General features: G+C 37.4%; 1 protein-coding gene across 1 annotated transcript; it reads left to right on the top strand.

The window, feature by feature from the left end:
• Positions 1-395: 395 nt before the first annotated feature.
• On the top strand, positions 396-2099 carry LOC139890293 (uncharacterized). The gene is made up of 4 exons (XM_071873185.1): positions 396-659; positions 783-1059; positions 1282-1541; positions 1809-2099. Exons 1-4 carry the CDS (start codon positions 396-398, stop codon positions 2097-2099), a joined length of 1092 nt encoding a protein of 363 aa, XP_071729286.1.
• Positions 2100-11459: the final 9360 nt, after the last annotated feature.

Below are 11459 nucleotides of genomic sequence, written 5' to 3'. Positions count from 1 at the left end.
AACGAGACGAGATGGCCGAACGACCAAGGGGAGTAGACACCTACTACCAACCGGGTGATTTTGAGGATCATTCACCCATTGTTTATCCTGCACCGGCAGGAGGAAACAACCAACGATTTGAGGTTCGACCTCAACTTATTTCGATCTTGCCAACCTACCGAGGTATGGCTAATGAGGAACCATATGAACACATCACTGAATTTAATGGGATATGTGCTACTAATCAGGTAAACGGTTTCACTGATGATGAGGTACGTCTTCGATTATTTCCTTATTCACTTAAGGATAAGGCAAAAAGATGGTTTCTCTCCTTGCCCGCCCGGAGTATTAATACTTGGGCGGATATGAAAAAACGTTTTTTAGAATAATTTTACCCCATAAGTAAAACTTCAGACATGCGTACGCAAATAAAATCTTTTAAACAATTACCGGGTGAATTATTTCATGAAGCGTATGAACGTCTGAAGGAGTTACTTAGGGCATGTCCACACCATGAGATACCCAAGTGGGAATTGGTTAAAGCTTTCTATGATAGTTTAGATTCCCAAAACAGGCAGTATCTTTTGGCGGCTAGTGGTGGGGCATTCTTAACTCGGTCTAGTGATGATGAATGGATGTTCTTCGAACAGTTAAGCAAGGGTTCAAAAACCCAAGCTTCGGTTGATCGTAAACAACTGAGTACCTCCTGAGTGAATCATGTTTCCGATTCGGGTGGTTCATCTAGGAACTTAGAGCAGGAATTTGATGATTTGAAAATGCTTATATTTAACAACCCAAACCAGGGTCTTGCTTGTAATGTTTCGGAAGTTCAGGAAGTATGTGAGATTTGTGGAGATCCTTCTCACTTTTCATATGGATGTAGAAATGGGATTCCACCGGTAAATCATCACATAGTGGCAGAACATGTTAACGAGGTTCAGGGAAGGAGATTTGATCCATACTCCAACACGTATAATTCGGGTTGGAGAAACCATCCTAATTTCAGTTGGAGCAATAACAATGCTCTAAATGCTAACCAAGGGAACCAACAAAGACCGCAAAACAACTTTCAAAACCAGGGTAACTTTCAGAACCAAGGCAACTATCAAAGAAACTATCAAAATCCTTATCCCAACAACCAAAACCAAAACCAAAACCAAAACCAAAACCAAAACCAAAACAATTACCAAAATCAAAACAATTATCAAAACCAAAACCAAAATCAAAACAATGCTCCACCCAATCAACCATCGAGCTCGGATGCCAAGATGGACGTGTTTATTTCCGAAATGTGAAAAATAGTGGAGGTGCAAAACAAGTCTATTGGTGCATTGGCTAAGGAGATTGGTAATGTAGCGGAGAGTAAGGGAAATCGGGAGCCGGGTACCATACCGAGTTACACGGTGTTAAATCCAAATCATAAGGACTCTGGAAAAGGGCATAGTGTTAATATGGTAGGTACCTTGCGTAGTGGAAAGAAGTATGACAACAAGGTTGGTGAGAAAGAGGTAGCTCAACGCGATGCAAGTAAGTCTCCTATCGTTCTTGATGAGGAGGATGAGGTAAGTGAAAATATTAACCATGGGAAGGGGGTGGAAAATAAAGAACCCATCTTTAACGAAATTGGGAAATCAGACATGGAAACTAATACCATTCCATTCCCCGAGGCTTTGGAGTCCCCAAACTAATTTCCTTATGGGAAAAAGGGACCAAAAACGGATGATATGTGGGAAACATTTAAACAAGTAAAAATAAATATTCCACTTATTGATGCAATCAAACAAATTCCAGCATATGCTAAGTTTCTAAAAGATTTGTGTGTTCAAAAGCGTAAACTCAACGCATCATTGCCCAAAAAGGTAAAATTAATTGAAAAAGTGAGTGCTGTAATTTCGGGTTCACTTCCTCCTAAGTTTAAGGACCCGGGGACACCATTAATTTCGGTTACGGTGGGTAATGTTAATGTCAAAAAGGCTTTGTTGGACTTAGGGGCTAGTATTAACATACTTCCATCGAGCCTTGTTGACCAATACGAGTTGGGAACTTTAAAATATACAGATATTCTCGTCCAACTTGCGGATCGGTCAATGAGAACTCCACGGGGATGTTGGAAAATGTGATTGTGAAAGTGGAAGATTTTTATTACCCCGTAGATTTTATAGTCATGGACATTGAGACCACTTTTAGGGAGACCCAACCGACGATCATTCTTGGTCGTCCATTTTTTGCCACAATTGATGCTCTTATCAATTGTAGAACCGGGGTTATGGACATTTCTTTTGGTAATAAGAGATCACGGATTAATATTTTTAATTCATTACATACACCGGATGTCCATGATTGTTTTTTGTTGGATACTAACCATGAACAGGTTCAAAAGTATGCACCGGATGTGAAAGAGGAAGAGGAGGTAAGGAAATTTAGTGAAGAGCGTATGACAACTGAATTCATGGAATCTCAAATAAGAACTAACGCATAAATTTTGATGAGTCATCAAGAGTCGATACAAAATCTTGAGCGAGAATTGAAAAATCTGAATCAAGTTCTTGAAACCAAGTTGAGTTCGGCTATTAGCACCTTTTGTTCATTACCGATGAAAGAAACCGTGATGGTAGTGTCCACATTTATTGAGAAAGATGATAAAATGGAACATTTGGTAACTTCGAAGATGATTGAGCCTTCCCGACCACCATCAATGAGAAAATTAAATGAGCAGGTATCTAGTGATAACAAAGTGGAGAATTATGTTGGAAATGTGTCTATTGATACACTTGAAAAGTCTGAAGAATCCGATGAAAAAGTTGTCAAAGTAATGGGGAAAACCGTAGAAAAACTCGTTGAGCGGTTTGGAGGTCACAAGATTAAAGTGAATAAGAATGAAAAGGTAAATTCTCTAGTTGATTATGAGGTGATTTTCAATTTAGAGGATCTTGAAGGGCCTAAGTGTGGGGGAGATAGTGAAAACCCGCCACATAGTTCTTTGAGGCATGATAGTGAGTGTAAGGAATATGTGGATGACCCGGCGCTTGATCGTTCCATGAGGAAATTGCATAGATGGGTCCATGATGCTAGGAGTAGGGGGGATGAAAGCTTAACCAACCGTCTTGTGTGTAACTTGTCTCCTAAAGAAAAAGCTAAATTGTTCGAGTTAATGCATGTGGCTAAGGAGAATGATGTGTGGTTGGATTCTAAGTTGAGGAAAGTTAGAGATAGTGAAGGTTCTCATAAAGTGAGGGAAGGAGGAACCTTCTACAGTCCTGGAATTAGCTGAAGAGAAGAAAGAGTCGTGTGCACGACTCGGAAATAAAAACTGCACAAACTATGTGTAGAGTTTGTAAGTCTTCTTCATTTTATTTTTACTTTATTCTTATTTTCTTTTTATTTTACTTTTAGGGTAAATGAACTTTGTGAGTATGTTCACTGCAAGCCCTCACGAGACAAAACTCGTCCACCCGAGGGAATCGGGTGGTTTAAAGCGGGATCCCTCCGACAATGGGCTAGTTAGATTTTATGTTTTCTTTTGTTTTTGTTTTGTAAGAATAAAATTGGATGGAAGGAAACATGTTGTGTGATGAATTGGGAGATCGGTGTAATTGTCACGATGATATTTGGGAAGTTGCTTTTAATCCCGGGTAATATTGTTCTTTTTCTTTTTCCTTGTTTAATTTCCTCACTTTAATCTAACATAACTTTTTAACATGCATACGAGGACGTAGCATGATTTAAGTGTGTGGGGGAGGAAGGAAATTTGCACATTTGGCTTAGCTTGAAAATGCTTGTTGTTTAAAGGTTTAATGACATAAATGGTTTTAATGGCCTAGGTGGTAAAAATTTAAAAATTTGAACAATTTTAATTTCAAGGCTATAATCAAGATGTTGACCCACGAGAGTAACCTTAGTGATTAAGAATTAGCTTGGAGGTTTTTGGACTTGGCTGGTGAGGAATGATAGTGTTAGGCATTTGACCTTGTTGATCTTGACTAATTGACATTAAAGAAATTACACTCTTATGGAGAAAAGAAAGGTTGAAAAAGAAAAAAAGATTTCGAGGTTGTATGTTAGGTAACATGAATGATAAAGAAACACTTTAGGATTTTTCTTTTTAAACCAATTTTTTATTTTGCAGCCAGTCTACCTAGGTCGTTAGTACACAAATTGTGTGCTAGAATCAACTAGTGACCATTAGTAGCCTAAACCTTTAGAAAAATGTGATATAAAAAAAAAAAAGAGAAAACCAACTTCCCATTCCTACCCTTATTTTTGGTTATTAATGTCAAATTTAATCACACTTTATCTTGTTTAGATTTGGTAACGCTAGGTGACAACGCAACTCATTTTTACTAAGACTTAATTAGTTTAAATTAGCATGGCAAGTATAACTAGCTATTATGCTATAGTGTTTGTGGCTTTTTGATTAGTTTAACTCAGAGTGGTCTTCGAGGTTCCACAATGGATTCCACGATTTACTCGGTAGTATGAAGTGCATAATTATGATGATAGTCACCAATGCAACACTTGTAGAGTTTTGCTCTTCCCTAGGCAAAGGTCGAAAGGGGATGCTTTATATCACAAGCTATGACAATGATATTCATCACACCCAACACCCATTATCTACATTACATACATATACTTATATATCATTGTCATCATCACCATATATTCACCATTACATCCCAAATGTTCCTAGAATGATAAATGCTATGTGCTATCATGAAAAAAAAAAAAAAAAAAGAAAAAGGAGGAAGTGAAAGAGACGAATCTGAAAATTATATATGCCAAAAATTGTGAAACGATTGCTCAAAAGCATGGACCATTGAGGCATAGAAAAAAATGAATAATGAAAAAGAGAGTAGAAGAAGAGTATGCCAAAAATTGTGAAACGAGTGCGTTATAAAGCATGGACCACTGAGGCATAAGATTCGTTCTCGATGAAATGTCAAGTAAGAATGCAAATCTCCTTATAACCTACACCTTTCATGAAATGCCTCGTGTAAATGGGCAATGTAACCAGCATCCACTTCACCGAGCTTGTGGTATGGGGTATTTCCAATTAGACTTAGGGGGTTCATTGGTGTCGAGACTTAAAAGCTATGCACTTTGTACTAGTGTAGACAAGGGTATGAGTTTGGCTAGTTGGAAAGTTAGGGAGGACAAAAACACAAACATATGCACAATTCTAGTTATGATTGACATTTCGATTTAAATTAATTTATCTTGGTGCGAATGAGGGTCATGTTAAAATCTCTAAACCTTATAAAGATTGATTGGTTTGACATTCGTAACCATTTTACACCATTTTTATTTGAGTCATGACTAACCCCATGAAATCAATCCGGATGTAATTAAACCCATTTTGTGTTTCTTTTGACATGTTACTTAGATACATTTATTTTGTTGTTAAAAAGAGTAAGTGTGGATCATAAAAGTTGTGAAAGATAATTGTTTGACTTAGTTCTAAGTGTTGATCCATTTAATGATTTGGGGAAATGTTTGAGGTTTATGATGATATGATTAATGGAGGAATTGTTGAAGTAAGAAAATGCTTTGTGATAAGAAGTTTATAATTGCAGGTATTAGATGATAAAAGTTGTTTGAGGTTTTGAGTGATTGACCCATATCTATTTACATCTTGATTGATAGTTAATTTTGCTTGCGAAAAATTGTTTGAGTTGATACCACCTAGGTGTTATTGTTTTATAGCTAAAAACAGATTTGCTTGAGGACAAGCAAAAGCCAAGTGTGGGGGATTTGATCGTTCCTTAATTGTCACGATTATTTACGACTAATTACGCAAAATTAACTTTAAGTGAGTGAAAAAGAAGATACTTTCATGGGATTTTGTGTTTTACAGGTATTAAAGATGTTGGTGCGAAAGATAGTGCAAAATGGCGATTAAAAGTGGAAGATGGACAAGATTTGAGAGGACAAACAGGAATCAGGAGATTTATAAAGGCGTAATTTACGCCTATTTTGGCGTAATTTACGCCAGTGTGCAGATGTTTCCCAGTTCAAAAGTGATATGTGGGCGTAAAAATACGCCAAGTCGAATTAACAAAGGCGTAATTTACGCCAAACCCACCGTAAATTACGCCATTACACTTTTTCAGATTCCGGGAAATACAAATTTTAGATTTTGGATGAAGTTTCCTAACCCCTATTTAAGGAGAGCTTTAGGGTTGCGAAACCAGACTTTTTTCCATCAGTTTTAGCAGCAGGAAACTCCTCCAAACACCCAAAAACATCAATCTAATCACCATTCTTCAAGGATTCAAGTCAAGATCAAGGTGCTATTCATCATGCAATCATCAAGAATTTCATTGATTATCATCATCACTATGCTTGACTAGTTTTCTTATCTTTATTCCTTCCATGAACAATTGATACATGTATTCATTCATTCAAGTTTATGTGGTTTATAATATTATGAAACTTAAGTCTTTTGAATTGTGATGTTATGAACCTATTGTTTATTGATTAATGCAAGTTTTATGGATTGTGATTGTTGCAAGTTGAGTTATAGTGATTTAACATTTTGTTCTTAATCCACTTAGTATTAAATTAGATTAGGGATAAAGACAAAGTGTTTAGGTTGCATAATTCAATCTCAAGATAGTTAGAATTAATAAGCTCAAGAAATCTTGTCTATGAGATTTGATCAATTTATGATGAGCATAATACTTGTTTGACATGAATGCATGTTAGATTGAGATTGAGAAGGGATAAAGGCTTTTAATCAATTAATCATAACTTTTCTGTCTAGCTCACTGTTTATGATTTTAAGTATTTAAGTTACAGTTGCTTAGTAGTTACTTTTCTAGTTTTCAATTTAGTTACTTTTAGTTAATCACAAACAACAAAATCTGGAAATTGCTTGCTTGTTGACCATAACTTCCCGTGGAACGAATCCTGCTTACCCTAGCTAAGTTAGAGTAATTAGGCTATTTTTGATTGACCCTTCGACATCGATCAATCCCCCACATCACTCCAACAAATCGGAGACCTGCACTTTCTACCATAAAGTACTTCAAACGGCGCTATATCAATGCTTGAATGGTAGCTGTCGTTGTAGGAAAATTCTGCTAACGGTAGGTGTCGATCCCAACTGTTTCCGAAATCAATAACACATGCTCGTAGCATGTCTTCAAGCGTTTGTATCGTCCTTTCACTCTGCCCATCAGTTTGTGGATGATAGACAGTACTCATGTCTAGACGAGTTCCTAATGCTTGCTGTAATGTCTGCCAGAATCTTGAAATAAATCTGCCATCCCTATCAGAGATAATAGAGATTGGTATTCCATGTCTGGAGACGACTTCCTTCAAATAAAGTCGTGCTAACTTCTCCATCTTGTCATCTTCTCTTATTGGCAGAAAGTGTGCTGACTTGGTGAGACGATCGACTATCACCCAAATAGTATCATAACCACTTGCAGTCCTTGGCAATTTAGTAATGAAATCCATGGTAATGTTTTCCCATTTCCATTCCGGGATTTCGGGTTGTTGAAGTAGACCTGATGGTTTCTGATGTTCATCTTTGACCTTAGAACACGTCAAACATTCTCCTACGTATCTAACAATATCGGCTTTCATACCCGGCCACCAAAAGTGTTTCTTGAGATCTTTGTACATCTTCCCCGCTCCGGGATGTATTGAATATCTGGTTTTATGTGCTTCCTTAAGTACCTTTTCTCTCACATCTCCAAACTTTGGTACCCAAATTCTTTCAGCCCTATACCGGGTTTCGTCTTCCCGAATATTAAGATGTTTCTCCGATCATTTGGGTATTTCATTCTTCAACTTTCCTTCTTTTACAACTCCCTGCTGCGCCTCCTTTATTTGAGTAGTAAGGTTAGTACGAATAATTATATTCATAGCTTTTACCCGCATAGGTTCTCTGTCCTTTCTACTCAAAGCGTCGGCTACCACATTTGCCTTCCCCGGGTAGTAACGAATCTCGAAATCGTAATCATTCAATAACTCAATCCACCTACGCTGCCTCATGTTCAGTTGTTTCTAATTAAATATATGTTGGAGACTTTTGTGGTCGGTATATATGATACTTTTGACCCCATATAAGTAGTGCCTCCAAGTCTTTAATGCAAAAACAACAGCGCCCAATTCCAAATCGTGAGTCATATAATTTTGCTCGTGAATCTTCAATTGTCTGGATGCATAAGCAATTACCTTCATTCGTTGCATTAATACACAACCGAGGCCTTGCTTTGAGGCATCACAATATATCACAAAATCATCATTCCCTTCAGGCAATGACAATATAGGTATCGTAGTTAACTTTTTCTTCAACAATTGAAACGCTTTCTCCTGCTCATCCTTCCATTCAAATTTCTTCCCTTTATGCGTTAATGCAGTCAAGGGTTTTTCTATTTTGGAAAAATCTTGGATGAACCTTCTGTACTAACCAGCCAGTCCTAAAAATTAGCGTATATGCTTCAGAGTTTTCGGGGTTTCCCACTTTTCAACGGTTTCAATCTTTGCCGAATCCACTTGAATACCTTCTTTGTTCACTATTTGACCGAGGAATTGAACTTCTTCCAACCAAAATGCACACTTTGAAAACTTAGCGTACAGTTTTTCTTTCCTCAACAACTCTAGCACTTTTCTCAAATGTTCTTCGCGCTCTTGATCATTCTTTGAGTAAATACGTATGTCATCGATAAAAACAATGACAAACTTATCAAGGTATGGTCCACACACTCGGTTCATGAGGTCCATGAACACAGCTGGTGCGTTAGTCAACCCAAACGGCATAACCATAAACTCGTAATGATCGTAACGCGTCCTGAAAGCAGACTTCGGAATATCATCCTCCTTCACCCGCATTTGATGATACCCAGAACGTAAATCAATCTTCGAATAAACTGATGAGCCTTGTAGTTGATCAAATAAGTCGTTGATTCTTGGTGGTGGATAACGATTCTTGATGGTAAGTTTGTTCAACTCTCGGTAGTCGATACACAACCTGAATGTACCATCCTTCTTTTTGATAAACAAAACAGGAGCTCCCCATGGTGATGTACTTGGTCGTATAAAACCACGCTCTAAAAGTTCTTGTAGTTGGCTTTGGAGTTCTTTCATTTCACTGGGTGCGAGTCTGTATGGAGCACGAGCTATTGGTGCAGCTCCTGGTACGAGATCTATTTGAAATTCAACAGATCGATGTGGAGGTAGTCCCGGTAATTCTTTCGAAAATACATCGGGAAATTCTTTTGCGATGGGAACATCATTGATGTTCTTTTCTTCGGGTTTGACTTCTTCGATGTGTGCTAGAACGGCATAGCAACCTTTTCTTATTAGTTTTTGCGCCTTCAAATTACTAATAAGATTTAGCTTCGCGTTGCTCTTTTCTCCGTATACCATTATAGGTTTTCTTTTTTCTCGTACAATGCGAATTGCATTTTTGTAACATACGATTTCCGCTCTCTCCTTTTTCAACTAGTCCATGCCGATTATCACATCAAAACTCCCTAACTCTACTGGTATCAAATCAATCTTAAACGTTTCGCTAACTAGTTTAATTTCTCGATTCCGACATATTTTATCTGCCGAAATTAATTTACCGTTTGCTAATTCGAGTAAAAATTTATTATTCATAGGCGTCAATGGACCACTTAATTTAGCACAAAAATCTCTACTCATATAACTTCTATCCGCACCCGAATCAAATAAAACATAAGCAGGTTTTTCATCGATAAGAAACGTACCCGTAACAAGCTCCGGGTCTTCCTGCACTTCTTTCGCATTAATGTTAAAAACTCTCCCACAGCTTTGCACATTATTATTTCCCTGGTTTGGACACGCAGTTTTGTAGTGGCCCTTCTTCCCGCATTCATAACAAATAATGTGGGCATTACTTGTTCCTTTACCAGATGGTCTATAAATTTCACACTTCGTTGTATCATGACCCTTTCTATTACATTTAGTACATGTTGCTGGACAAAAAGTAGTTGGATGGTACCCTTCACACCTTAGACACGAAATTTTCTGATTTTGATTACCAGTATTGTTATTGAGATTGTTGTTGGGATTTTTTGTTGTTGCGGTTGGTATTGTTGTTGGGATGATTGTTGTAGTTGTTGTTGTTGGAATGGTTTTTGTTGGGTTTGTTGTTGCGAAAAATGGTGCGATTGTGGTTGTGATTGTGGTGTTGATTGTTGAAATTGTGACTCTTGTCACTGGGTTCTTCCCACTTTCTCTTGACTTGTTTCATTTTAGCCTCCTCGGCCGCCTGCTCTTTAATCCTTCCCTCGATCTGGTTTATAAGTTTGTGAGCCATTCGGCTTGCCTTTTGCATTGAAGTGAGTGCGCTTGCACTCACATCCTCCTGAATTCTCTCTGGCAACCCCTTTATAAACGCATCGATCTGCTCTTTTTCATCTTCGAACACTCTTGGTCACAATAAACACAACTCGATGAATCGTCGTTCGTATGTGGTGATATCGAATCCCTTCGTTCATAATTCTCTAAGCTCTGTCTTGAGCTTATTGACTTCGTTTCTGGGACGGTAATGCTCGTTCATCAAGTGTTTGAATGCTGACCACGGTAGTGCGTAAGCAGCATCTTGTCCCACTTGTTCGAGATAGGTATTCCACCATGTTAATGCAGTACCTGTGAAGGTATGCGTGACGTACTTTACCTTATCTTCCTCAGCACATTTGCTTATAGCAAACACAGATTCGACCTTTTCGGTCCATCGTTTCAGTCCGACTGGTCCTTCAGTTCCATCAAATTCCAGAGGTTTACATGCAGTGAAAGCCTTGTAGGAGCATCCTACACGGTTTCCTGTGGAGTTAACTCCACTGCTAGACCCTGAGTTATTGTTGTTTTGCATTGCAGCCTGTACTGCGGCTATATTTGCTGCAAGGAAAGCACGGAAGTCTTCCTCACTCAAGTTCAAGTTCTGACGAGTAGTCGGTGCCATTTCCTTCAAAAATAGCCAAAAGAGTTAAGTTAATCATATAGAATATTAAGAGTAGTCAATAGTATTCCGTAGCATAATATGAACTTATTTATAAAAGCTTTTTCTTCATATTAGCGTTTTATAAGTTTTAATTCGGGTAATACCTACCCCTTAAGTTCATACTTAGTAGCTAACATACAATTCAACTACTACAATTCTATATGAAAAACAGATTATAATAATATTTCACATTCAAACTTTTATACAATATTTTACAAACTTACAATACCGCTATTTTACATATAGCATAAAATATAGCACATAAAAACTATGATAGATTTATATTATACAGATGGATTTAGTACTTCGGGTTTATATTTCGAGTTTATATTATACAGATGATGGATTTATATTCTGGAAAATGGTATGCTTTAGTACTTTGAGTTTATATTATACATATGGATTTATGTTTTGGGGATAGTCTATATGCATGATGTTAATGTCAGTTACCAGGTGTTCAATCTATATGAATGATTTTTAAACACTTGCGAGTGTATGATTATTG

The sequence above is a fragment of the Rutidosis leptorrhynchoides genome, chromosome 2 (genome assembly GCF_046630445.1).
Source record: "Rutidosis leptorrhynchoides isolate AG116_Rl617_1_P2 chromosome 2, CSIRO_AGI_Rlap_v1, whole genome shotgun sequence".
In the NCBI taxonomy this organism is placed as follows: Eukaryota; Viridiplantae; Streptophyta; class Magnoliopsida; order Asterales; family Asteraceae; genus Rutidosis; species Rutidosis leptorrhynchoides.
This window is presented reverse-complemented; position numbering and strand designations above follow the sequence as displayed.

Excerpts from the sequence above, each read along its gene's own strand:
- LOC139890293 (XM_071873185.1), top strand. The coding sequence starts at position 396 with ATGCGTACGCAAATAAAATCTTTTAAACAATTACCGGGTGAATTATTT. Across the intron at positions 660-782 it reads GTTCAAAAACCCAAGCTTCG|GGTCTTGCTTGTAATGTTTC; the intron begins GTTGATCGTAAA and ends AACCCAAACCAG. Across the intron at positions 1,060-1,281 it reads AAACAACTTTCAAAACCAGG|TGGAGGTGCAAAACAAGTCT; the intron begins GTAACTTTCAGA and ends TGTGAAAAATAG.